This window comes from Chamaea fasciata, unplaced genomic scaffold (assembly GCF_029207755.1).
Source record: "Chamaea fasciata isolate MVZ Bird 193981 ecotype frontalis unplaced genomic scaffold, bChaFas1.0.hap1 SCAF_14, whole genome shotgun sequence".
Classification (NCBI taxonomy): domain Eukaryota; kingdom Metazoa; phylum Chordata; class Aves; order Passeriformes; family Sylviidae; genus Chamaea; species Chamaea fasciata.
The window spans coordinates 19,514,973-19,542,109 of record NW_027094099.1 but is presented as its reverse complement, the minus strand read 5'-3'; the positions used below and the strand labels follow the sequence as shown (position 1 = coordinate 19,542,109).

General features: G+C 52.8%; 3 protein-coding genes across 4 annotated transcripts in view; 2 read left to right on the top strand and 1 right to left on the bottom strand.

Moving 5' to 3' along the window:
• The window catches only part of CTDSPL2 (CTD small phosphatase like 2), a 30,638-nt gene extending 17,685 nt beyond the window's left edge, over positions 1-12,953 (top strand). Inside the window, exons 2-13 of the mRNA XM_066196226.1 lie at positions 484-692; positions 2,121-2,259; positions 3,193-3,342; positions 3,792-4,001; positions 5,937-6,015; positions 6,276-6,387; positions 7,283-7,369; positions 8,146-8,208; positions 8,304-8,383; positions 10,067-10,193; positions 10,429-10,524; positions 10,984-12,953. Of these exons, the coding sequence (XP_066052323.1) occupies positions 501-692; positions 2,121-2,259; positions 3,193-3,342; positions 3,792-4,001; positions 5,937-6,015; positions 6,276-6,387; positions 7,283-7,369; positions 8,146-8,208; positions 8,304-8,383; positions 10,067-10,193; positions 10,429-10,524; positions 10,984-11,049 (1,401 nt within the window). The 5' untranslated portion in view covers positions 484-500 and the 3' untranslated portion in view covers positions 11,050-12,953. The remainder of the gene's footprint in view (positions 1-483; positions 693-2,120; positions 2,260-3,192; positions 3,343-3,791; positions 4,002-5,936; positions 6,016-6,275; positions 6,388-7,282; positions 7,370-8,145; positions 8,209-8,303; positions 8,384-10,066; positions 10,194-10,428; positions 10,525-10,983) is intronic.
• A 3,124-nt stretch (positions 12,954-16,077) lies between these two features.
• EIF3J (eukaryotic translation initiation factor 3 subunit J) lies at positions 16,078-25,837 on the top strand. The gene is made up of 8 exons (XM_066196620.1): positions 16,078-16,185; positions 16,274-16,374; positions 21,510-21,567; positions 21,788-21,879; positions 22,280-22,394; positions 23,160-23,318; positions 24,552-24,625; positions 24,887-25,837. The coding sequence occupies exons 1-8, from the start codon at positions 16,158-16,160 to the stop codon at positions 25,013-25,015; spliced, it is 756 nt and encodes a 251-aa protein (XP_066052717.1). The 5' UTR covers positions 16,078-16,157; the 3' UTR covers positions 25,016-25,837.
• Positions 25,838-26,263: 426 nt separating this feature from the next.
• Positions 26,264-27,137, bottom strand: part of SPG11 (SPG11 vesicle trafficking associated, spatacsin) — a 29,060-nt gene continuing 28,186 nt past the window's right edge. For both annotated transcript variants that reach the window (XM_066196618.1, XM_066196619.1), the window contains exon 40: positions 26,264-26,621. In XM_066196618.1, coding sequence (XP_066052715.1) covers positions 26,441-26,621 — 181 coding nt within the window. In that variant the 3' untranslated portion in view covers positions 26,264-26,440. The remainder of the gene's footprint in view (positions 26,622-27,137) is intronic.

Sequence of the window (27,137 nt, the reverse complement as noted above, 5' to 3'; positions counted from 1 at the left end):
GCACAGGCTCGTGGTTCCGTCTGTGAGCACTTGGCAGGAATTTAGATTTGTGCTTCGAGTTTAATGTGGAGACTTGCAGACTTTGAGGAACAGAGGGAGGAAGGAACGTCCTGGGTCCCGGAGTCCAGTCCTTTGGGGCTGGAGATGACAGGCCCCCGCAATCAATCCTTTCAGCGAGGCTGTTGACACCCTCCTGGCTGACAAGGTGTGGTTGTTCCCGGGTTGGCCTCGGTGACCTGAGAGATGCTTTCCACCGCAGACAGCCGTGTCACGCTGAGCAGGTGGGTGTTTGCCCCACGGGAGGGAGGGAGGGTTGTGCCGGGCTCAGGGGTGCGCTGGGTGCTCTATCCACGGCCAGGTCCCAGCTCTGTGAATCGCTGAAATCGCCGCTCGGCGCGAGCACCACCAGCCTCGTGCAATTCCTCACGTGCAGCAGCCGCAGCTTCATCCTCAGTGAAGGGCTCCTGCTTTTTCCCCTTGCAGCTTTCCATGTGGTACCCATGAAGATGAGGCTGAGGACACGGAAGGCTTCCCAGCAGTCCAACCAGCTCCACACGCAGCGGGCGCTGCGCGCCAAGCGGAAACACTCGGAGGTGGAGGAGCCCTTACCTGGCGGCGGGGGAAAGCCACCCAAAAATGAGACTGGCCTCTTGTCTTCGATCAAAAAGTTCATTAAAGGAAGCACACCCAAGGTATGGCGGCTGCAGGGCCCCGCTTTGCTTTCCAGGGGGTCATAATCACTTCGAGTTTGATTGAGAACCGGTTCTGGTGAGAATTGATCCTGTGGTGGGAGCAGAACGTAAAGAATTGGAAGGCAACAAGTGCCTGTGAGTTGTGTCAGGTGAAGCAGGCTTTGAAACCTTCAGGAGTCAATTGTAGGCATATTTAACAGTCCGGTAAATCACAGGTTTTATTACCCGGTGTTCCTTTGTGAAAATGTCAGATAAATTCAGTACATTCCTAATTTCTGGTTTAAGGATTCCTTGAATCCAAATTCAAGGAATTACCAGTACTAACAGCTTAGAAAAAGCAGTCTGTAAGCAATAATTTCTTGACTATTTCTGGCAGTTTTGTTCTGTTTAAGAGTCATTTAATCAATGAAGGTCAAACCTCACAAATCCAAGTGCCACGGAGCTGATGCAGGTGCTCAGGGATTCCTGCAGTGAGCACTGCCCTGCTTGGAGCATCCCATCCACATCTTGTTGGGGAAAACCACCAAATCTCACGTCCTGCTGCAGCTGGAAAGCTGAGCTTTACTGGTCTGCACATGGGAACACCTGCTGCGTGTGCTGTAGGGACATTTGAGGGTGAAAAATAAACACACACACACTTTGGTAGGCTGAATGTAACCCCGCAATTACTTCAAGAACTGGCTTTTTTTTCTCTGGCTGGAGGCCGGTTAAAAACCCCACATCATCCATCCCAGAGGTTCAGATACTGCCGTTATGTAACTGCAGGTTTGAAAGGAGAGTATCCAGGAAGTCATAACTAATTTACAGCGTGTCCCAGATCAGCTACGTGATAAATAAAAATCTGGTAAAAATTCAACATTTTATCGACTTGTCGTAGGTGTTTTTGGGAAAAAGGGTAAGAAAGCTGTCCTGAAGGTGTGCCCTGCACATAGAGCCGTGCACAGATTTTGTGCAGAACTGTTTGGTTCTGCTCATTCCCACGAGTGCTGCAGTCACTTGTTTCCAGGTAAGGAGAATCCGTGGATCTTCCGCAGCTCAGTTTTGCCCTGTGCCGGTATGGATTGTCACACTGGATATTGTTGGGCAGTTCACCTCCTGTGTGTTTATCAGGCAGAGAAATCAAGTTTCAGGTCACTTTAGTTGCTCTGTCTCTGCATTTCCCAGCCTCTGCAGCCCTGGAATATTTCTCGATCAGCTGTAAAGACAATTTTTCTCCATGTACAGTTTTCATTTCCCGTACTTTGACTTAGTTTCAGCTCACGTAAAATCCCAGCTGGCCAGACACTTGTTGCACGTTCTGCATCTGGAAGTGGAGCAGTAAAGGGCTCCTTGGTGAACTTTCTCCAGGAGATAACACTCTCTGCTCTGTTCCATGGACAAACAGGCACTGCTCAGTGTGTTTCTTTCTCCCCTCTTTTCTGTTTTAAGGAAGAAAGAGAAAATCCCACCAAGAGGAGTCGGATCGAGCGGGATATCGATAACAACTTGATCACCTCCACGCCCCAGACGGGGGAGAAGCCCAACAAACAGCTCTCCAGGGTGCGGAGGAAAAGTCAGATGAATGGAGGTGGGTGAATGCTCCCCCTGTGCCCTGCAGTGCAAGGGCATTCCCCCAGCTCCCAGCTGGGCACTGATCCAGGGCTCTCCTGCACTGCGGGAGCTGCCTGGGGGCTCTGGCTGACTTCAGTGACACCAAAACAGGATTTCCAGGGGTGTGAGCAGCACTTCCAGCACCCCCCAGACACATCCACTCTGTCTCTGTGAGAGCAGTTTGGATCAGCAGCTGCTACTCTGGAACTAAATGAACTTTTTTGTTGTTTTTAGTTATTATTCTAGAAGTCCCATAATAATTTGTTTTAGCTCTTCTCCCGTTTTCTCCCAAATAAGAGGGAAGCATGACCTCCCAGCTCCTGACGTTTGTGGAAATAGGCAGGTGTCCTCAGATGCTGAAAGCACTTGTCAAGCACATGGACAGCTTTCTGTCAGATCTGGGCGTTGTGGGATGTGCATACCTGTCCTAACATTCAGAGATCACCCTTGTTACACGTCACACCTGCAACGTGCAGATTCATTTAATCCTGTCCTTTGTGATCTGTGCTAACAGCTGACACTTCTGTCCCTGCCCAGTTGTGTTTGTGTCTCTGTGTGTGTGTGGAGAGGAGCAAACGTTGGGCCCTGGAGCAGCTGCAGCCTCGGCCGGGGAAGTCTGACCCTTTCTCCTGCCTCCCTCTAGTGGAGTCCTGGCACTGACAGCTCCGCGGCTGCTCCCTCCAAAGCACTGCCAGGATTTCCCCCTCTGCTCTTTGTCTGGAGAGAAGCTCCAGAGGGTGTTCACAATGGGCATTTTGGGTTTATGCTGGGAGAACGTTGCTGACTCTCATGGACCCAGCTGGGCCATGAACAAGACTACAGCCCTAGGGTGCAAATGCTGACCACAAAGGAGCAGAGGCAGCTGAAGCTCAGCTGGGTGGTGTTTAAACTCATATTTTTTCTTTTCCAGAAGCTGGAAGTTATGAGATGACGAACCAACACGTAAAGCAAAATGGAAAATTGGAAGATAACCCTACCACAGGCAGTCCCCCGCGAACAACGTTACTGGGAACCATATTTTCTCCCGTTTTCAATTTTTTTTCACCAGCAAATAAAAATGGTGAGTGTTACTCAAAAAGCCAATAGTCTTAAAGCTGAGAGTGACAGATTTTTGTATGAAGTAGCTGCTTTGAGTGACAGTACACTTTTCATTCTGGTTTACAAACCAAGAGTTACTGCTGCCAGGCAGAAAAGCTCCTTCATTCTTGGATGGGTTGATGGTTAAGGAAAGAAGCTTACAAGCACTAGAACATTTCTTTTGTAGGTGTATTTAGCGGTGCACCTTTCAGTAAAAAAAACAAGGAGAAGGGAAAAAAAACAGGGATGACATTCCTTGTCCCAAACATGGTTTAAAATCATTGTCGTGGTCTTTGGTTTGGTTCTTATTTCTGTGGCATGAATCAGTGCAGCTACCTTTAATTATTGTGTGTGTGGGGTTAGTAAGGGGTGTGAGCACCGTGGTGGGGACCTCATGGCGAAGGTAAAGGGGTGTTTGGGAATGTCCCCCAGGAACGTCGGGCTCCGACTCCCCGGGGCAGGCCGTGGAGGCCGAGGAGATCGTGAAGCAGCTGGACATGGAGCAGGTGGACGAGATCACCACGAGCACGGCCACGTCCACCAACGGCGCCGCCTTCCCCGGGCAGCCCGGCGCGCTCCGCGTCAACAACGGCCTGGGGGACAGCCAGGAGCCCGGGGACCGCGACCTGCCCCCGCTCACTGGTAAGGGACAGGGACGGGAGAGTGATCCCGGGGGTTCCTGCCTTGGGTAAGGGACAGGGGACAGGGACAGGGACAGGAGAGTGATCCCGGGGGTTCCTGCCTTGGGTAAGGGACAGGGGACAGGGACAGGGACAGGAGAGTGATCCCGGGGGTTCCTGCCTTGGGTAAGGGACAGGGGACAGGGACAGGGACAGGAGAGTGATCCCGGGGGTTCCTGCCTTGGGTAAGGGACAGGGACAGGGACAGGGACGGGAGAGTGATCCTGGGGGTTCCTGCCTTGGGTAAGGGACAGGGGACAGGGACAGGAGAGTGATCCTGGGGGTTCCTGCCTCGGCTAGGGGACAAGGACAGGGACGGGAGAGTGATCCTGGGGGTTCCTGCCTTGGGTAAGGGACAGGGGACAGGGACAGGAGAGTGATCCCGGGGGTTCCTGCCTTGGGTAAGGGACAGGGGACAGGGACAGGGACGGGAGAGTGATCCCGGGGGTTCCTGCCTTGGGTAAGGGACAGGGACAGGGACAGGGACGGGAGAGTGATCCTGGGGGTTCCTGCCTTGGGTAAGGGACAGGGACAGGGACAGGAGAGTGATCCCGGGGGTTCCTGCCTTGGGTAAGGAACAGGGGACAGGGACAGGGACGGGAGAGTGATCCTGGGGGTTCCTGCCTTGGGTAAGGGACAGGGGACAGGGACAGGGGAGTGATCCCGGGGATTCCTGCCTTGGGTAAGGGACAGGGACGGGAGAGTGATCCCGGGGGTTCCTGCCTTGGGTAAGGGACAGGGGACAGGGACAGGGACGGGAGAGTGATCCCGGGGGGTTCCTGCCTTGGGTAAGGGACAGTGGAGTGATCCCGGGGGGTTCCTGCCTTGGGTAAGGGACAGGGGACAGGGACAGGAGAGTGATCCTGGGGGTTCCTGCCTCGGCTAGGGGACAAGGACAGGGACGGGAGAGTGATCCTGGGGGGTTCCTGCCTTGGGTAAGGGACAGGGGGCAGGGACAGGGGAGTGATCCCGGGGATTCCTGCCTTGGGTAAGGGACAGGGGACGGGGAGTGCTGCTGGGGAATCCAGCACCTTGGTAAAGGACTGCTGTCCTTGGGTAAGGGACAGGGACAGGGGACAATGCCACAGAGCAGGAGGGTGCTCCTAGGCAATCCAGCACCTTGGCAAGGGACTTCTGTCCTTGGGTAAGGGGCAGGGCCTGTGCCATGGAGCAGGAGAGTGATCTCAGGGAATGCAGCACCTTGGCAGGGACTCCTGTCCCACCTTTCTTTGGGTTAGGGACAGGGGACAGGCCTGTGCCACAGGGGACAGGGATGGGATGATCCTGGGAAGTCCAGCACCTTCACAGGGACTCTCACTTTCCCTTGGGGCATGCAAACAGTGTTAATGCGGATTTTTATGGTTGGTAGACAAATCTGGTTTATGCGCCAAAGACACAGTTTTGGCAGGACTTACCTGTTCCTGGTGTAACTCAGGTGGCCTCAACACTTCTTCCCATGGAAGCAGAGATTCCAGAGGAAAGGAATTATTAGTGACACTGAACTTGCACACTCAGGACTTGCTGATCCCCAAAGAGAAATTGGCTACATTTTGATGTCTTAGAACCACATGGTAAATGAGAAACATGCAGATTCATGTTCCATATTTTCTTCAGCAGACATCTCTTTTTTTGCCAAAAACTGTAGCCATAAAACCCAGCTCCTGTGTGCATGAGCAGCACCAAATCCTTAACCAAAGCCTCCCCAGACCCTCCAGGCTCTGGTGGATGAGCAGCTTTTTGGTAGGGGGTAAATGTGACCTGGCAGGGGAGGGACAGTGTGTCGCTGCTTCCCTCCCTCGTGCCTCACGTTGTCACTTCCAGGAACTGCACTAATGAGACCAGCTCTTGTGGTTTTTTGTTTTATTTTTTTGTTTTGGTCATTTTGGTTGAATTTCAGCACCAGTATCTCCAGACAGTGGCTACTCATCAGCTCATGCAGAAGCCACCTATGAAGAGGACTGGGAAGTCTTTGATCCGTAAGTGCGGGTGTTTCTGCTGGAAATGGTAAATTAATCATTTGGGGGAGTGAATTAAATTACTTCTATTTAAATTGAATCGTTTTCGTGTTACAATAATGAACTCCAAGAGCTCTTCGTTAAAAAAACGAGTGGATGCTCATGTGGGGTTTATTTCCGTTTAAAATACTTCTTGTGCCTTAAATAAAACTGTTAACTTGGGCTGCAGCATTGCAGTTCAGTAATGTACATTGTTACAGCAAAATCTGTATTATTTTCAGATACTATTTCATCAAACATGTCCCCCCACTAACAGAAGAGCAGCTGAACAGGAAGCCAGCTCTCCCACTGAAAACCAGAAGCACACCAGAGTTCTCATTAGTTCTAGACTTGGTAAATAAAGCTATTTACACAAACTTTATACACTTAAACTTTTTATCTTTAAACAAAGATACAGACACAAACCAAAGCGGGGGGATGGAGCATTTCCCTTATTTTGTTTGTTGTGGGAATCAGTTATGCTTGCTTTAAACTAACACTTTTGAATGTTGCATAATTTTAGTTAAAAATAGTCGAAAAAGAATTAATTGTGGTAGGAATGGAAGGTGAGCTGTATTTGTCAAGTACTTATATCCTGCTTAAAAAAAAAAACCCAAAACCTTACAGTTTTAACATCTCAAGCAGTTATCTGTCCCCAAAAAACTTCCCTAAATCCAGTGTGGGGAAAATGAGGTGGAATAAATAGGAAAAAATCAGTTACGAGTGTCTTCCATCAAGACTGATGAAAAATTAAACTTTTACTTGTTAGAACATTCTTAAAGGGCACAAATCCACCCTTTGAAATACTCCTATGAAATATATTTGCCTTTATGATGAATTGTTTCAGTGTCTCTGTTTTGAAAGCTGTTTCAGACCCTGTTACTGGTGGTGTGACTTTCTGAGCAGCATCAGTTGGGCCGTCCCTGTCATGGTGGGAATGGGGGGATTATTCCCACTGAAAGATACAGGCTGGAGCTGAATGAGAGAAGAGCCTACAAAATAAAAATCTCCTTAGAGCTACACCCCCAGCGCACAGCTTTAGTGACAGTTTAAAAAAATTACAAGAATAATGCGATGTTTAATTCATCCTAAGCATCTTCTTCAGTCTTGACAGCACTTGCACAAAAGTACATTTTCCCTTCTAAATAAACCTGCTTCAGAATGAACATAGAATGCAGAAAACTACTTCCATTTTCAGCATTGTTTTTTCACACTCTTTTTCCTTTCTTTTCTGTAACTTTTTCTCTAGGATGAAACATTAGTGCACTGTAGTCTAAACGAATTAGAAGATGCTGCACTCACTTTTCCAGTTCTTTTTCAAGACGTCATTTACCAGGTAAATGGAAAAACACCAACTTTTTAATTATGTTCTGTGGGAATCCTTGCTGTGTGTAGTCGTCCTCGGCTTGTTTGAAGGGAGAGAAGCAGCAGCCTGGCATTGTACACCTGTCTGGTGATGAAGTGCAGGTGTCAGATCTGGCAGGGAATTTTGTGTTCATTGAAATGTTCCCCTTTGCAGCCCCTCCCCGTGAGCCCAAATCCTGTGTTGGAGTCAGAGAGTCCTGGCCGGGGCCTCTTGTGACTCCACAATTCCTTACAGGGAATGCTTTCTGTGTGTGCAGTTCTGTGCTGGTGGTGGTTGGGTTTATGGAAGTGTAGAAACAACTGAAGATTTATTTTTTTTAATCACTTCTGACACGCCCAGGCTCAGGTAATTGCTGGTGGTCATTAAGAAGAGGATTCAGTTCTTGTGTCCAGGGCTTGAAGTGGTGCTGCCCTGCTGGTGAGAGCAGAGTCAGGGTGTTTAGTCAAAGCAACCAGTTTCATTTTTCATTTAGAGATGTTCCAACTTCTGTATTTTATTAGATTTTTTTCTAACTCCATCCAGTTTTCCAGTGGATGTGCTGAGGCTGATGTTAGTGTGTTCCTCCTCCCCTCTGAGCTGCCCGGGCTGGGAGCTGCTGGGATGCTGCTGTCACTGGGGTGCTGTTAGACAAGAAGCTGCTGCTTGCAGTTTGTTTCTGATGCTGAATTTCGCTGATTTGGGGACGTGGTGGGGAGGCTGAGGGCTGGGAATGTTTGCTGCAGCCCCTCTCTCCCTCTCTGCTGCAGGTGTACGTCCGGCTAAGGCCGTTCTTCCGAGAGTTCCTGGAAAGGATGTCTCAGATCTATGAGGTAAAACTGTCAGACACCACCTCTGAACTTCACATTTTAGATTGTGTCCACTTGCTTGTACCTCCAGTGGTGACTTTGTCCCCTCCAACCCCCAGATCATTCTGTTTACTGCTTCTAAGAAGGTGTATGCAGACAAGTTACTGAACATCCTGGACCCCAAAAAGCAGCTGGTCAGGTAAAACCAGAGCAATGTCCCGGGCAAACTCAGTCCTGTGCCTGCCCAGTGGGGTGGGATGTGTTCCTTACTGCAGTGCCTGATCCCCTGGGGCTTTGCCTGGGCTGAGAGAGGGGGAAGAATGGACTGAGGTGATGGAATTGGTGCCTTGGGGTAAAATAACCCCAGGCCAAAAGCTGCCCCTGTTCAGTCTCTGTTGGGTTGGCTCATGGGAAACGACCTCTTGGGGATCCAAAATGTGCTTTGGAATACACACTGCAAATAAAGGAAACGAAATGAGCGCCTGAATACTTTTAAACTGTTCCAACTTGAGTTATTTATTACAAATTGTGATTTGTGTAGCTTTTACAATCAGCATGCTTTGCATTCTCATTCAATCACAAAATCATTTGTCCGTTGGTTTTGTATTAGAGCTGGGTTGGTTTTTCGTTTCTCAGTACTGAGCTTTGTTGGGGAGTGCTTGGCTTTTCCAGTTCCTTGAGGCAGAAGGAAAGTCCAGGGGTGAGGTTCTGCCCCTCTCACCTGGCAGGGGGGACTGTAGCTGGACCCAGCCTGATTTGTGCTCAGGGGCTTGCCCTGTGTGGGGTGTCCCAGGCCAGGGAAGCCCTCCCTGGTGGTGCCAGGGCTGTGTGACACCCCGGGGATGGTGGCCAGGAGGGCTGGGGCAGTGTCCCCGTGTCACACCTTCCTCCACACGCCCGATCCCGGCGCTCAGGGCTGGGGTTGCTCCCGTGCTGGGGCAGTGGCACGGGCAGGACGGGCTCTGGGAGCCTGCAGAGATGTCCCCGTGCTGCCTGGCTCTGTCTGGGGCTGCCGTGGCTCTGCCACCAGCCCCAGGTGCCTGTCAGGCCCCACACGTGTGACTCACGCTCTAAATATAAACGTGGCAGCTCATTTCCCTCCATGGCAACGTTGGGAACTCGGCTCCCGCACGGAATTAGGCACAGTGTGTACAGCTCCTGAGCGCTCCATTTAAACACACAGGCAGCCTGGAGGGGCTGCTCTGCTCTGGGGCTGGGCAGCCCCAAACCTGCCCGCTTTACACTTTGTGGCTCTGTGGATACACCATGAAATGGGAGTTTTATTCCTGCTGGTTTTTCGCTCAGAGTCCTTTTAGTCAATGCACCTGTTTCTCCTGTCATAAATTACGCAGGGGCAGGCTAATGGGCAGGGAAGGAGTTGATGGGATGTTTTGGCCCTGAGACTTTTTGGGGGTTTTTTTTGAGATGTAATAACTGAAATGGGTCAATTGCCAGCAGAAGTGTAACAGGAAAGGAAACATTCCTTGTGACGCTTTGTGTTCTGGCATGAGGTGGCACAGGGAGGCCCCGTTCTGTGAGGGCTGGGACAGAATAAAGGGATGATAAACCCCAATAAACTGTCTCTGTGCAGGACCTGGGGCTGGGCAGATCCTTGGGGTGTCCTGGGTCCGTGAAAGGGGTCAGAAAGAAGAGCCTGAATAAATAAACACCAACACCCGCCCCAGAACTGGGTTAGTGCAAAACCACCTGAGCTGGGCGTTTTACCAGTGAAATGCTGTACAGAGAGCAGGAAAAGGGCTCAATTCCCTGACAGGAGCTCAGAAGAGGAGGAACTGGATAATGCCTGGCAAAGGCCCGTGCCCCTGGTGCAGTGTGGACGTTGTCCTTGGGCTCATTAATGAGTATTTTCCTCTCATGGCAGGCATCGGCTCTTCCGTGAGCACTGTGTGTGTGTCCAAGGGAATTACATCAAGGATTTGAACATCCTGGGCAGAGACCTCTCCAAAACCATCATCATCGACAATTCACCGCAAGCCTTTGCTTACCAGGTGAGGGGCAGAGCTTCCTGAGGGGGACGGGGAAATCCCACGCTTGGATTTCACTCCTTACGTAGGTCTGGGGCTTTGTGCTGAAGTTTGCACGCCAAAAAAATGCTCGGGAATCTGCAACTTGGAAACATTTCCCCCCCAAATGCTGTTTCACAAGTCGTGTTTGTAGATAAATTAAATATAAATTGTGTGTTGATGATGGTTTGTTTTTTTTTTTTTCATATTTTAACTTCAGCTTTCCAATGGAATTCCTATAGAAAGCTGGTTCATGGATAAAAATGATAATGAACTCCTAAAGTTGATTCCATTTCTGGAGAAACTCGTAGAGCTGGTAAGTGTTTGCGTTCTCGGCTCTTCCCGAGACTGTCAGCGAGTTCCTGTAATATTTTCACCTGTTGTTGAGGGTTTCTGAGTCACTGAGGTTGAGGCTGGTGGAGACTCAGGGGTGTGCTCACACAGCAGGAGGGCACTTGTCGCTGCTGCCTGTGCTCTGGATGCCGGGCTGTGGGATTGTCATAAGGACAATCAGTCATAAGGAAACCAGGAATCTCTGAGCATTCTGGTGCCACAGCGCCTGTCGCCGCCTGGGCTGTGTGTCGGGATTCCCGAAAGGCCAGTGAACCCCTGCCGAGCTGTTGTGGGTGCCATGGAGTTATTTCTGTGAGTCCCTGGGACGGCACCAGTCGTGATTTATGTTTGTCAGCTCCGAGCAGGGGTGTTAGGGCAGGAGGCCTGCTGCAGTGGGGCTCTGGCTGCGGTCATTCTCCTAAACCTGCCCTTTCCCCCGCAGAACGAAGACGTCCGACCTCACATCAGAGACAGATTTCGCTTGCATGATTTGCTACCGCCCGACTAAAGCCTTTGCTCTCGCTGCCGAGGGGAGGAAATGCAGGACCCTGTTGGACTAATACAAAACATTGCCATTACTGTTGAAATTTTGCATTTTTGTACCCCGTCTTGCTTTTCTTATCTTTGGTGCCCAACAATGATCAAGGGTTACAGAAAGAGACTTTCTACACCTGAGGTTGCCGCCATCAGTACAATCCAGTACCCGCAGTAGGGAGGCTAGAACAGAAAAGTCTTTAGAACTAGTGCAACTCCAAGGAAATTTTTTATGTACAGGACATCTGCAGTTTATAAAGAAAATTCTGTTTCTGCCACCAGCAGTTTGACCTGTAGAAACACAGGATTTTATGATACAACAGAGATTGAAAACGGACTCGGATTTTCTCTCTGTTCGGTGCTCTAAGTGGGTTTGTAGCCACTTTTCTGTTACTTTTAAGATTCTCATTTCAACAGGAATGGCCAGTAAAAGTTGTTTTATTTTTCCTGTTAAGGTTTATAACCTTTTTACATTTTTGACCTGTATTAGATTAGAATTTCATTATGCATTCCTTTTAGTTGAGGCGCTTCATAGTTTTTCTGGAAATAGCCAAATTTTGTTAGTTTTTTATTAAACCGTTGGCTGGCCGTTTCCCTGCTTTGTCTGCCTGCATCCTGTATATTTGTTTAAAAATATTCTCTAGTTTTAGCCCACGTAAGTTTCATTTAGAAAGAAAAAAAAAACCCCAACAAACACCCCCCTCCCCCCAAACCCTGCATTTATATTTTTCTTTCCGTAATATTCTACTGTAGTCTGAACCTTTTCAAAAAAAAAAAAAAAAAATTCCAGAGACTGGCTAGATAAGACGAAGATAAGGATGACTAAATATTGGGAATATCCTAAAGCATTGCGATGGCACGTCCTCGGGACAGAGCACACACGCAGCTGGCAGTGGCACCACGATGGACAAGGAATACCTCACCCTCTGCCGTGCCCTGGGCGGGACGAGGTCACCTGGCAGGTGTGCAGAGGCTGCTCCGGGCGGGGCTGCCGTGACACTCCCGGCTCCGCTGCCATCCCATCCCGCTGGTTTCCGAGGGAACGGCCCCGGCCGTGGCTCCTAATGCAGCTCCCCCGGAGGTGATATTTTTATAGCGGTGGGGCCCCGGAGGCTTTTTTTTCTGGAAAAGGGAGGAATTTGTACGAGTTTAGGAAGCTTTTGCCTCTCGACTGCATTACCACGCCACAGGCTCGGACTGGTTTTGTGTAAAAGATGTCACAGAACGGCACTTTTTCTAAAGAGAAGTTTGCTATTTTGTATGCTTGATAAGAAAGTACAGTATTGGAAATTAAAGGTGGACAGCTGATAATTGAGAAGTATGTCAATTAATTTTTTATGTATATTACCTGTTTACTTGTACAATTTTATTGTACAAATTACATGCAGCTTCATTTTCAAATGAGTCCTTAAAATAAGGAAAATCTTTTTAGCAAAACATTTAATTTTTGTATTTTTGATTTTAAAAGGCATGAGTTATGTCAACTTTTTCCAGTGTATTAATGAAGATTTTAACTTTTCATCAGGTTGAGTGTTTTCTTACTATATTATCTGTTGTGTATGTAGCTAGCACATGGTGTCACTGAACTGTTAAAACTTAGCATGTAGAGCAAGCCTGTTTTGTGGAAAATCCTTATTCATTAAAAACAAAATCATCATGGCAGATTTTCTGCAAAAAAAAAAAAAAGTGAAAACATTTGCAATTCAGAATACTGATTTTTTTTGTATTTAAAGAAAGGTATTTTGCTTGCAGGAAAGAAATACTACAGATTCATTTTAATGAGAATCTTTTAAATGTATTTATCTTTAGGGCATCTGGGCATCTTTACGCTGTTTGTCTTATGTCTTTATTGAAATAAAATGTACAGAACATTACCTTTACATCTGCTTGGTGCAGCCGTGTCCCCTGGGCAGCTGAGGAGAGATGGAGGACGGCCCCTGGAAGGGGCAGCTGCTGTGGAGCTGCCCCGTGGTTCGCAGCCATTTCTCACTTGTTCCTTCCCACGTAAATCTCAGTCGGAGGGGTTTCATTCCCTGCCGAAGCTTTTCCTAACGGGGGACTCCTCCCGGTTTCTCCGCATCACAGAACTGTCAAACTCACGGATCTGCCAGCGTGAGGCCAGCTTTAGCTCAGGGCCTTTTCCAGCTGTGATGGGATGTTCACCTGTTGCAGTAACATCCTTTTCCCCAGGTCCTCTGTGGCTCCGGCCACTCCAAAAGTGCTTCCAGAGCTGAGGAGACCAAAGGCACCTTGCACTTTGCAGCTGTGTCTGTGTTGTGCCCATCAGATCCGCGAGGGAAGCCCGAATGTGAACGAGGGGATGTAGTTCTGCATCGATGCTCGGCGGGACTGACAGAGATTGCTCAGTAAACACATTAAATATTCATGTTTTCCTGTGCTGCAAGCCTGGTGTTTATCACTGAACTCTGCAGAGCGCTTCTGCCTCCTGCAAACCTTTCTGGTGTGAAGCAGGGTTTTCGTCCACAGGTTTTATTTCTGTCCTGTTCATCTCGAGGGGGAGTTCCCTGTTCCTGTGCCGAGCTCTGGGTCAGGTTGTGTCCCCAAAACCAGCCCCGTGCCTGGGGGAGGCTCAGCCAGGTGTGATGCCTGAGCAGGGCATCCCAGTGCAGCTGGATCACTGATTCCCGTTTGTGTCCCTACGGAAAGCACCACATCCTATTTCCAGAGTTCGGAATGATTTCCTTTGTGCTCTGTGCTGGGTGTGGTGACCTGTTTTCCCTGTCCCCGTGGATTCTGGTCCGTGTTGGAGCACCTCGGTTCTGGCAGCACAGTGACGTCTCCCAGACCTTTGGTGGCAGCTCCTGTTCAGTCCTTTGCTTTCCCTGGAATGGTCCTTGCCTTGGTGTCACTGGATTCACTGCACCTGACATTTCTCATTGCTTTTGAATGTAGCAGGAGGCCTGGATGTCCCCAGACTGGAGCGGGGATGTCCCAAACCACGAGTGGTCACGGCGAGGAGACGCATCGGGTTTGGGAAGAGCCCTGGAATGTGGAACGGAACCCGCCGGTGCCGCCGTGGGTGACAAACGCCCTGTCCAGCATCGTCCCCTTCCCCAGCCCTGCTCCGGCCAGCTCCGAGCGCCGGGGAAGACATGGAGCCCCGGGACCAGAGAGACCGCCCGGAGAGGAGGAGGAGGAGGAGGAGGAGGAGGAGTTTTTGTTCTTGGTACTTGCAAAAATGTCCTTGTACTGACGGGGCTGAATCCTGTAAAATATGATGGGAAGAGAAGTCCCGTGTGCTAGGGATTTCTGTTTCTTCTGCAATCGTTTCTAGCCTACAGAAGCACAAAGATTTAATTAAATACTTATGCTCTGGATTCTGTTTTTTATGATTTTTAGCTGATATCATCCTTCACTGAGCCTGTTTGCTCTAAGTCAAGACATTGCTCCTGTCAGTTTTCAGCCTTGAAGTGGAGGAAAAGAAATCGTGTCTGTGTTTTACTGTCAAGGAAAAATTTAAATGTTCTGTGTGAATCCTTAGAATTCCAAATTACATATTCCAATATTCACATATTCCAAATCACTGCACAATCCCTGGCAATTTTGTGATTATCCCCGCAGCACCCTGAGCCTGTGAAACAGTGTAGACTTGGCGAGGATATAACTTGTGACATTGTTTGATCCGTAGGTACAGCTCTGTTATTATTTATATTGGCTGGTAAATGGAGGAGAACGGGAAAAGGATGATAAATTTGTAAGTCTCTGTTTTTTCTTTGTGTTTTCCCTAGACACACGTGTGCGATTTATGCAGGTGTATACAGAGATCATTTATTTGTTCCATGAAAGGCACGTTTAAATTTATTATCTTTAGACAAAAGCTGTCCTCCTTTTCCACTTACTGGGATTCTCACAGAAACGGGGAGCTGCCAGTGAAGAAGTGACCAATTCCAGCGTTTGTCTGTTCCATGTTAGAGGGGGAAGGAGTGCTGAACCGGGCCGGCTGAGCCTTCCGTGCCGAACCGGGCCGGCTGAGCCCTCCGTGCCGAACCGGGCCGGCTGAGCCCGCAGTGCCGAACCGGGCCGGCTGAGCCCGCAGAGCCGAACCGGGCCGGCTGAGCCTTCCGTGCCGAACCGGGCCGGCTGAGCCCGCAGAGCCGAACCGGGCCGGCTGAGCCCTCCGTGCCGAACCGGGCCGGCTGAGCCCGCAGAGCCGAACCGGGCCGGCTGAGCCCGCAGAGCCGAACCGGGCCGGCTGAGCCCTCCCTGCCGAACCGGGCCGGCCGAGCCCTCCGTGCCGAACCGGGCCGGCTGAGCCCCCAGAGCCGAACCGGGCCGGCTGATCCCTCCGTGCCGAACCGGGCCGGCTGAGCCCCCAGAGCCGAACCGGGCCGGCTGAGCCCCCAGAGCCGAACCGGGCCGGCTGAGCCCTCCGTGCCGAACCGGGCCGGCTGAGCCCGCAGAGCCGAACCGGGCCGGCTGAGCCCTCCGTGCCCAACCGGGCCGGCTGAGCCCGCAGAGCCGAACCGGGCCGGCTGAGCCCTCCGTGCCCAACCGGGCCGGGCCCGCCGGTCCCTGCGCTCCGCTCCCGGGCTGTGCGTGCGGCGGGGCCGCGATAGCGCCGGGCGGGCTCTGCCCCGGGACAGCCCCGGGACTGCGGGCCGGGGAGCGGGATGCCGGTACCAGGGCCGGTCCCGATCTGGGTCTGAGTCCGGGTCCCGATCCCGATCCTGTTCCCGATCTCGTTCCCAATCCTGATCCCGATCCCGTTCCCTGTCCCGTTCCCGATCCCGTCCCCAATCCCGTTGCAATTCCCTGTCCCAATCCCGATCCCGTTCCCAATCCCATTCCCAATGCCGTTCCCGTTCCCGTCCCCAATCCCGTTCCCATTCCCTGTCCCAATCCCGACCCCGTTCCCAATCCCATTCCCAATGCCGTTCCCAATCCCATTCCTAATGCCGTTCCCGTTCCCGCCCCTCTCCCTCTCGTTCCCGCCCCGTTCCCGCGCGCCGCTCAGGCCCCGCCTCCCTCCCAGGGGGCGTGTCCGGGGGGCGGGGCGGGTCAGTCCGCCGCCGTCCCGGCGTGCCCCGCGCGGCGCTGCCCGGCGGCCGCGGTCGGGGCAAGATGGCGGCGGAGGCGGCGGACTCGTGGGGTGGGTGCGGCGGGGCCGCGGGGCCCGGGGCCGGCGGGGGTCCCCCCGCGCCGCTCCCCGCCGCTCACCCGCGCTCCTCTCCCCACAGACGCCGACAGCTTCGAGGTGGTGGAGCCGGTGGCGAAGCGGCTGGTGCCGGGGGTGGCCGGGGACCGCTGGGCCGGCGAGGATGAGGAGGACGACGTGAAGGTGCGGCCGGGCGGGCCCCGCCGGGACCTCGCGGTGCGGCGGCTCCGGGGCGCGGCCTGGGGGCGGCGGGGCCGGGCCGGGCCGCTGCCGTATGGCGGCCGAGCGCGGGGCCGGCGTGGGGCGGGGGCTCGGGGCCGGGCCGGGCGGGTTCCGCGGCTCCGGGCCTGGGGCTCGGCGGGGCCGGCACGGACACCCCGGGACAGCCCCGGTCACCCCGGACAGCCCCGGACAGCCCCGGGCCCCGGCGGCTCCGGCCGCGCGGCAGCGGCTGCGGGTCGGTGACGGTGCCAAGTGGGAACGGCAGGAGAGCCCGGGCCGTCCGTGCCCGAGCCGCTGTCGCTGCCCGGGGACCCGCGGCGCGGGCAGGGTCACACGGGCGCCCCTAAAGCGTCGCCTCGTGCTGTCTGCGGCATCCACCTGCTGCTCCCCAGCCGCTGCCCGGGCTCCGGGGCGCTCTCCCCTCGCCTTGTGCAGCCTTCGGGGCCCTGAGCTGTGAGTGGGGAGGCGTCAGGACGGCTTTAATGAGGGCAGCGCTGTGTCGGTGCCTCTGCTGCTGACCAGACGCTTCTGTGCGCTTTTCCACCCGATCTTCCTGCTCCGGCACACAGCAGCCGGCGGGACTGTGCCGTGTTCCAGCTGTGCTTGCCGTGTTCCAGCTGTGCTTGCCGTGTTCCAGCTGTGCTTGCCGTGTTCCAGCTGTGCTTGCCGTGTTCCTGCGGGGTGTGTGCACGGGAGGGGGAATAGAACGTGTGGAGGATCGCTCCTGGTGTGTCTGAAGGCGCAGCTCCCTCCCTCACGGGCTCTTTGCTCCTGCCCGGCCCCAGCTGCCCTTGGCACGCTGCTGGTGCCACGGAAAGCTCCTTTTGCTCCACATTCATGTGGATAGTGCAAAGGGATGCCAGGGAATGCACAGGGAACACCCCAGATGGGTTTCGAGGCCAGGCTGGATGGGGCCTGGAGCAGCCTGGTGTGGTGGAAGGTGTCCCGGCCCTGCCCAGGGTGGTCCCTGAGGTCCCTTCTGGCCCAAACCATCCCAGGGTTCTGTCAGTAGAACAAGGCAACTGAAAAGAACCTTTTTGTTTCCTCCAGCCCTGGGACATTGTAGCACTGGGTGAGGACTCCGGGCTGTTCTGAGGACACTGTTGCCAGAATCTCTGAAAAGCGCCAGGAGTTTTTCTTGGGGCTCAGGGGGAGTTCTTCTCATAAACAGTATGGGAAAAGTAGTTGGTCTTCTCTTAGGAACCCTGAAGTTACCAGATTTCTGTGATTCTGGGTGTAATTTTCCTTCTTAAATGAAGCAGTAGCCAGAGCCCAGAGTCGCAGGTGTCACAGAGCAGCAGGACAAGGGCAGTGTGGGCAGCGTGGAGGTGACACAGGTGTGTGTGACTGGCACAGGTGACACTGACGGCTCTGTGCAGACACCTGGAGCTCAGGCTGTCTGTGACATTCGCTTTTCCTCCTGCCTTAGACAGTGTGAGCAGCTTTCCTGCTGGATGGAATGTGTCCAGGGCAGCTGGACCAGAGTGGTTCTCTTGGGGACAGACACCTGAGGGTTCTCTGCCTGTTTAACAAAGGAACAAACATTCCCCACGTGGAATCCCAGCCTGGTGTGGGTTGGAGGGACCTTAAATCCCCTCCAGTGCCAGCCCTGCCAGGGCAGAGACACCTCCCACTGCTCCAAGCCCTGTCCAGCCCAGCCTGGGACACTGCCAGGGGTCCCAGCCCCTGCCCACCCTCCCAGGGAACAATTCCCTCCCAACGTCCCATCCATCCCTGTCCTCTGGCACTGGGAAGACATTTTGCATCTCACACATAGCAAGGATGCAGCTGCTTAACTGTTTCCAAGGGATTATGGACTTAGTGCCAGAGCTGCATCCAGAGAGGATCCAGCAGAGAAAGGTGGTTTATTTTGGTTTCTTCTGCTTTGATTTGCTCTTCCTGCCCCGACTCTGGCTCCCGCGGTTGAGGGCTCACCGTGGGGAAATCCCCACGTGAGGAAATGACGTGGGCTGAGGCAGCAGCACAAAGTTCTGGCCGTGCCTTTCTGGAGGCTCCTCACGGTTTGGAATGTGCTTTGTGTCTGCACGTCTGTGTGTTGGAAGGTTGTTTAGTAATGGACTCGCAGGGACTGTTAATTTGGGAAACGTCAACTTCCCGGGTTTAAAATGATCCCCTTTGGTAGCAGGAGTGCTCTCAGTGCTCCCAGCACACGTTCCCCACAGCCTGGGCCTCCTGCCAGGGGATTTTCATCTCCTGACTCAGGGCTGGCACAGGCACAGCAGGGCCAGCTCCATCCCAGGGCTCATCCCTGTCACCTCCCGGAGCCCTGGTGTGGGTCAGGACACAGGAACAGTGTTGGAGCACTGGGGAATGAAGGTGTTCTCTGGGAATTACTGTAGCACTGCAGGGACACGCATGAGGCACTTCCTCCAAGAGACATCCCTGGAGTTTGTAAACCAGGCCTGCCTGGCAGGACTTGGCGTTCCCAGGTTTCTAAAGCAGACCTGGCAGGATTTGGTGTTCCCTGGGTTTGTAACCAGGCCTGGCTGGCAGGGTTTGGTGTTCCCTGGGTTTATAACCAGGCCTGGCTGGCAGGGTTTGGTGTTCCCTGGGTTTGTAACCAGGCCTGGCTGGCAGGGTTTGGAGTTCCCTGGGTTTATAACCAGGCCTGGCTGGCAGGGTTTGGTGTTCCCTGGGTTTGTAACCAGGCCTGGCTGGCAGGATTTGGAGTTCCCTGGGTTTGTAACCAGGCCTGGCTGGCAGGGTTTGGTGTTCCCTGGGTTTATAACCAGACCTGGCTGGCAGGGTTTGGTGTTCCCTGGGTTTATAACCAGGCCTGGCTGGCAGGGTTTGGTGTTCCCTGGGTTTATAACCAGGCCTGGCTGGCAGGGTTTGGTGTTCCCTGGGTTTGTAACCAGGCCTGGCTGGCAGGGTTTGGAGTTCCCTGGGTTTATAACCAGGCCTGGCTGGCAGGGTTTGGTGTTCCCTGGGTTTGTAACCAGGCCTGGCTGGCAGGATTTGGAGTTCCCTGGGTTTGTAACCAGGCCTGGCTGGCAGGGTTTGGTGTTCCCTGGGTTTATAACCAGACCTGGCTGGCAGGGTTTGGTGTTCCCTGGGTTTATAACCAGGCCTGGCTGGCAGGGTTTGGTGTTCCCTGGGTTTGTAACCAGGCCTGGCTGGCAGGGTTTGGTGTTCCCTGGGTTTATAACCAGGCCTGGCTGGCAGGATTTGGTGTTCCCTGGGTTTGTAACCAGGCCTGGCTGGCAGGATTTGGTGTTCCCTGGGTTTGTCACCAGGCCTGGCTGGCAGGATTTGGTGTTCGCTGGGTTTGTCACCAGGCCTGGCTGGCAGGATTTGGTGTTCCCTGGGTGTATAACCAGGCCTGGCTGGCAGGATTTGGTGTTCCCTGGGTTTATAACCAGGCCTGGCTGGCAGGATTTGGTGTTCCCTGGGTTTGTAACCAGGCCTGGCTGGCAGGGTTTGGAGTTCCCTGGGTTTATAACCAGGCCTGGCTGGCAGGGTTTGGAGTTCCCTGGGTTTGTCACCAGGCCTGGCTGGCAGGGTTTGGAGTTCCCTGGGTTTATAACCAGGCCTGGCTGGCAGGATTTGGTGTTCCCTGGGTTTGTCACCAGGCCTGGCTGGCAGGATTTGGTGTTCCCTGGGTTTGTCACCAGGCCTGGCTGGCAGGGTTTGGAGTTCCCTGGGTTTGTCACCAGGCCTGGCTGGCAGGGTTTGGTGTTCGCTGGGTTTATAACCAGGCCTGGCTGGCAGGATTTGGTGTTCCCTGGGTTTGTCACCAGGCCTGGCTGGCAGGATTTGGTGTTCCCTGGGTTTGTCACCAGGCCTGGCTGGCAGGATTTTGTGTTCCCTGGGTTTGTCACCAGGCCTGGCTGGCAGGATTTGGTGTTCCCTGGGTTTGTAACCAGGCCTGGCTGGCAGGATTTGGTGTTCCCTGGGTTTATAACCAGGCCTGGCTGGCAGGATTTGGTGTTCCCTGGGTTTATAACCAGGCCTGGCTGGCAGGGTTTGGAGTTCCCTGGGTTTGTCACCAGGCCTGGCTGGCAGGGTTTGGAGTTCCCTGGGTTTATAACCAGGCCTGGCTGGCAGGATTTGGTGTTCCCTGGGTTTATAACCAGGCCTGGCTGGCAGGATTTGGTGTTCCCTGGGTTTATAACCAGGCCTGGCTGGCAGGGTTTGGTGTTCCCTGGGTTTATAACCAGGCCTGGCTGGCAGGGTTTGGTGTTCCCTGGGTTTATAACCAGGCCTGGCTGGCAGGGTTTGGTGTTCCCTGGGTTTATAACCAGGCCTGGCTGGCAGGGTTTGGAGTTCCCTGGGTTTATAACCAGGCCTGGCTGGCAGGGTTTGGAGTTCCCTGGGTTTATAACCAGGCCTGGCTGGCAGGAGGGACTCAGGGCACGTCTCAGGGTGTGGAGCCCTTGCCCACGCGCCCTCTGAGGAGTCTCCAGACATCCCAGTGCCGTGGCTGGATCGCTCACACCAGGCTGCCCTTCCCCTGCAGTTTGTGTCTGGCGCCCAGGCCAGGGGGCCGAGGCAGCTCCTCAGTGCCCAGTGGAGCTGTTTAAGCAGTGGGTGTAACAAACTTAATTAGATGTGAGCTCAAGTGACGCTGCTCCAGATCGAAGTCAGCCCTGTGGAATGTGCAGGGAAGCCGAGTCCCCTGCAGGTGCCAATTAGCCCGGTGAGACTGGGGTGTCTCCCTGCTGGGGTCAGCACATCCTGCTGCGACGCGGGGCTCTGCGCCCCTGCCTCTGCTCTGGCCGCCCAGAAAATCCCTGCAGGCACAGGGCTGCTTTTCCCAGCACAGGAGAGGCTCCCTGGGCTGCTGTGGGGCAGAGCACGGTGGTCAGGGTCTCATCGTACCAGAAATGAGAATAAAGTCCTGTTTGTGTGGGTGGTGTTGGACTGTTGGTGACCTGGCTGTTGTAATTATTGACACAGGCTGATAGTTTGACCAAAACCTGCCTTTTTCATGGTGACAACTGCCCCAACCGGCGTGGACAGCTCCCAAAACCCCCTGAGGTGCAGCTCCTGGGGCTCTCTAACACCACATCAGTGGTTTGTGGGCTCTGGGAGAGGTTACAGGTACCTGTAAAAGAATCTTTAATGTTTTGCAGGATAACTGGGATGATGAGGAGGAAGAGGAGGAGGTGAAGGAGACAGAGGTAAAACAAGGTGAGGTTTTAAGATAAGCCCTGGTTGTGTATCAGCGTGGGAACAGACACTGGGGGGGTGTGAGGATCAAACCTGAGCAGGGCTGGGTTTAACAGAAACCTCCTCAGCTCTGTGCCCAGCCCCAGGAGCTGAGCTCTGTGGCCTCCAGTGTTTCTGGTTGTGGGGGGAAAAATAATCTTCAGACTTCTGAGAGCTGTGTTTGTTGTTCCACCTCCTGCAGAACCGAAAGTTTCGGAAAAAAAGAAAATAGCGGAAAAAATCAAAGAAAAAGAAAAGCTACAGAAGAAAAAGCAAGAGGAGCTTAAAAAAAGGGTAACTCCTGATTTCTTCTGGGTCACATAAAATTTAGAGGGCAGGTTTAATTTGGTTTTTTTGGAGGTTGAGCAAGATCTGAAAAGGTCTTGATTCGTGTGATAAACCAGACTTGCGTCTTGGACGTGATCCTCTCTGGGGCTGGGAGCTTTAATTCCTGGATAATTGAACCAGTGATTGGATCAGTGTTATCCCAGTTCCTCTGTGTGGAACAGGCAGGAGTGGGAGTTGGGTGTTTCTTCCCATTCCTTGTGAAATGAACGATTTACCGAGGCTCCAGGGAATGGGCTCCAGGTTTTCCACGTGCCCCGGGTCGAGGCAGCAGTGGGGGATTCAGTGGCTCTGGGGAAGGCCCCGTGTCTTGAAGGTGCCACCCTCTCCCTGTGTGCTCTCCCTGCAGTTAGAGGCACCAGAGGAACAGAAGGAGCTCACACCAGAAGAACAGTTGGCGGACAAACTACGGCTAAAGAAGTTACAAGAGGAGTCAGACCTGGAGCTGGCAAAGGAAACCTTCGGTGAGTTAAAGCAGCAGGAAATAAAAAAACAACCCCTGAGCCACGGGGGGCTCTCAGCACACAGAGCTCGTGGCACTGAGAACAGAGAGGTGGCAAAGGTGCTGATGCACAGCAGCATTCCTCAAACGTGGAAGGGTTTCCTTGGTGGGGAAGGATTCAGCTCGTTGCCCAGGGAGTTGTCACAGAGCACAGTGCCTGGGCAGTGTGCACTGCGGGAGTCCTGCACTCAGGAGCTTGAGGCAGGGATTGTTCATTTGAGGGAAGAAGGGGCTTCCTGGTGCAGGTTGTCCAGAGAACAGGAATAGCTGGGTCAAGTTTGACTCGGCTTCAGAAACTGTTGGACAGAGACTTTGGACAAGGGTGTGGAGTGACAGAACACAGGGAATGGCTTTCCACTGGCAAAGGGCACGTTAGGTGGGATGGTGGGCAGGAATTGTTCCCTGGCAGGGTGGGCAGGCCCTGGCACAGGTGCCCAGAGCAGCTGCGGCTGCCCCTGGATCCCTGGCAGTGCCCCGGGCCGGGCTGGATGGACTTGGAGCCCCTGGGACAGTGGGAGGTGTCCCTGCCCTGACAGGGTGGCACTGGAGGGGCTTTAAAGGTCCCTCCCAACCCAGACCATTCGGGATCCTGTGAAATTACTGAGCTTTGCAGCGAATTCCTTCCTTCCTGCAAGGCCAGGGGTGGGCCCTGGCTGTGGGGGCAGCAGAGCTCGGGGAGGTGGGAGCCCCTTTTAGGGCTCACAGCTCATGTTCTCTGTCCCTGCAGGTGTAAATAGCACTTGTGGAATAGATGCCATGAATCCCTCTTCGAAAGATGACTTCACGGAATTCGGGAAACTCCTCAAGGAGAAGATCACACAGTACGAGAAGTCGTTACACTACGCCGGCTTCTTGGAGGCCTTGCTCCGGGACGTCTGCATTTCCTGTAAGTGCTGAGAGCCCCAGTGCTGCCAGAGCCCCAACTCTGCTGCCAGAGAGCCCCAGTGCTGCCAGAGCCCCAACTCTGCTGCCAGAGCCCCAACTCTGCTGCCAGAGAGCCCCAACTCTGCTGCCAGAGAGCCCCAGTGCTGCCAGAGCCCCAATTCTGCTGCCAGAGCCCCAACTCTGCTGCCAGAGCCCCAACTCTGCTGCCGGAGAGCCCCAGTGCTGCCAGAGAGCCTCAACTCTGCTGCCAGAGAGCCCCAATTCTGCTGCCAGAGAGCCCCAACTCTGCTGCCAGAGAGCCCCAGCCCAGCTGCTGCCGCTGCAGTGGGACACGTGCTGTGACAGTGTTCAGAGAAGATCACTCTGTTAGCTTGTATTAGAGCACTGACTCCATTCCCACAGACTCCACTAAGGATCCTCTCCTCGTGCCAGAGTTGCTCTTGCTGCACGTTGGTTAGAGACAGTCATCTAAAAAGTGTGGATTTCTATGCTGCTCTAAACCTGAAGCCATTTCTGAAAGAGAAAGGGTAAATTCCCTGAGGTGGATGATTCGAGTACCTCATTTGGAGGGGAGCTATTACAAAATTGAGTTCATGTAATTCTGGAGGTGCAGATTAAGTGTTCTGGAATTCAGCGTGTAACTATACAGAGATGAAGTAATTGAAGCTCCTTTTCCCAGAGCCCTGGTGGCTGGAGCAGGGGCTGGGATGGTTCCCTGCCCTGTACCCAGTTGTCCTTCAGTCAGGGGTAACTCGATCCCAGCTGGAGCTGGGTCCATCCATCATCCCAGCTGGCAGCTTCCATCTCAGAGGGGTTCCAGAGCTCCTAACAGGAGGGACTCCCAGCCTCTTGCACCATTTATTGATAAACATAATAATTTGCTAATAATTTACTGTTAATCCAGTGCTCCTTTTGAGACATTTTACTGTATTTTACTCTGTCCATATTTTACTGTTCGAATGTCTCAGTTAGAACCTTGTGCTCAGTAACTTTGTTTGCAAGTTTCACCTTCTACAATGCTCAGGCTTCCAAGGAACCAGCTGGAATCCTTGTTGGGATTGGAAGGACCAGAACCACCCACTCTGTGTTCTGCTGATTTAAATCAAGTAATTGCCCATAGTTACCCTAATGCTTATTTCTAGTTTTAGAGACACTGGATGTTATTTAACTGCCTTATAAGAACAACACTGATCAGGAATCTTTTTTTTTTCCTTTTTTTTTTTTCCTGATGCAGTGGAGGTGGATGATTTGAAAAAGATCACAAACACTCTGACAGTATTATGCAGTGAAAAACAAAAACAAGAGAAGGTAAGACTGGGGCTGTTCCTCAGGGATCACATCCCCTGCTTTTATTAGTTACCTGTTGAGAGTCCAGGGGAAAGAGGATGAAAGGCAGAAGGGGGGCAGGGGGCTGGGGACACCTGGAACTGTCACAGCTTTCCTGGGAAGAGAAAACGTGTGGGGTGGAAACCATTGGCAGTGCTCAGTGCCACTGGGCCGACCCCAGCTGGGGTAGTGACAGAGCTCTGGGCCTGTCCAAATCACCCTCCTCATCCTCTTGGCACACAGAATAAAGCCAAAAAGAAGAAAAAAGGTGTTGTGCCTGGTGGGGGGCTGAAGGCAACGATGAAAGACGACCTGGCTGACTACGGCGGCTACGACGGCGAGTACGTACAAGACTTTGAAGACTTCATGTGACATTTATCTCCCTTCTGTTTGTCTTTCTGTTGCCCATAATCCCTTAAACATGTAGCACAACCTTTCTTCCTCTAAATTCTGCCAAATGCTACAATCAGAATTGCAGTATCTGTGTGCTGGGGGCTGGAGGTGCCGGGGCCGGGCGGAACGGAAAACGTCTGGAAATTGCAGTTAAAAACCCAAAATTCTGACAACGGGCACTGCTGCTGTTCATGGCAGCAGCCACTAAATTGGGAAGGAATTGGAACGAGGTGAAGGATTATAACCAGCACAGCTCCATGACATGGCCTTAACTGTCCCTGCTCCAGGGCCAGGGCTGAGCACGAGCAGTTTGCAGCAAGGGCAGGGTGTGCACGTAGAGTTCCAGTCGCTTTGTCTTGAGTTAAAGCTTGAGGATTTCGGTATTTTGGGAAGGGAACTGCTAACTTCAGTGTGGAATACTGTCCCCTGGGACAGCCACTGCTCCAGAGCCTGACACCTGAACAGCACCTGCTGGGGCAGAGCAAGGCAAAACCCACTTGTGTCTCGAGGATGAAGTTTAGTTCCATTCATTTAAATTTCTACTAATGCAGCTGTCTGGGTTGGGTGTTCTTTAACAGTTAATTAAGGGGTTAAGTGTAAAAGAAAAAAACCAAACCACACGACTTCCTTGGGTTGTGGTGGGTCTCTCACAACTCGGCCGTTTTCTTTCATTAAAAACCAAACTTGCTTAGCAAACTGCAGCAGTTCCTACAGTTGGGCAAATTGTTATGTTAACAATTACAACATCTGCAATGTTTTATAAAGCAACTAATTTAATAAAAATCACTATCGAGGACTTCACCAGGCTGGCCTTGGAGCAGTTCTTTTGGGCCTGACAGGAAAAATACCTGAAGAGGGAGAGTTGCTGTGCTGGGGCTGTGCCCATGGCCTGGGCCAGGAAAGGAATTTGTGTTCAATAACTGTAAAAATACATTTGCACTTGATCTTTTCTTTTACTCCAAGACAGCAGAAGTAGGAATGTGCTGTTCAAAGCTGTGTAAGACTTTAGAAATGAGAGTGGACTCAAAGAACACATTATTCTACTGGGTACCTGATACCTTCACTGATGCTGCTTATTCCACCCCCTTGGCCTGGACATTGTGCACACCTGTTTCAGCCTCTTGGGATACAATTCCTGGCCTGCACCTTAATTTAAAGAGCTGCTGGATCTTCTGCTTCACCTGGGCCAGTCAGTGTTTGCTGGTGACTCAAGTAATTTATAAACAGTAAGATTTACAGATTTATTATACAACACACAATTTCAGGTTAACGCTGTCAGCATTTAAATACTTACAACCCTGTCCAGTTTTCTGGGGTGATTTTTGCAGAGCAGCAGAGGCCTGTGAGCAGGTCATTGATAAAATCTGTGTTACTCAGCACTGACCCTGCAGTCCAGGCTGGAATTCAGTTGGATAAGAGGTCGTTGAGGCAGCAGCCAGTCTGAGGGTCCTTCAGCAGGGAGTTCACCACGTCGTAGAACTTGTGGTCGTAGGCCAGCCTGTAGTAGGTGTAGATGTCCTCACAGTGGCTCAGGAACCGCTTCAGGTTCCTCAGGGCGGCGTCAGCAGGCGGCTGTTGTTTCACCCTGGAACAATGGCACATGGAATTGACACACAGGAGCTTCCCAGCCCTGAGACTCCTGCTCTGGGCCTGCACGAATGACATTTGCAACAAGAGGTTGTGCGCAACACCTACATCTGAATCTCCTGGTTGTTGACTTGCTCTGATTGATTTTAAAGATTTGTTCTGCCCAGCCCTGAGCTCCCTCCTGGTCCAGCTCAAGGACAGGGCTGGATCAGGGCGACTTCCACGCTGTGCTCAGGAACCAAACCCTTCCCTGGCAGGGTGGGCAGGCCCTGGCACAGGTGCCCAGAGCAGCTGTGGCTACCCCTGGATCCCTGGCAGTGTCCCAGGCCGGGCTGGACAGGGCTTGGGAGTGTCCCTGCCATGGCAGGGGTGGCACTGGGTGGGCTTTAAGGTCCCTTCCCACCCAAACCATTCTGGAATTCTGTCTCCAGTCCCTTTTATGCCCCTCACCCTGTAACAATTGAACAGTTTAACCCTTTCCTCCTGCCCCTCCCAGGGCCCTGTGCAGGTGCAG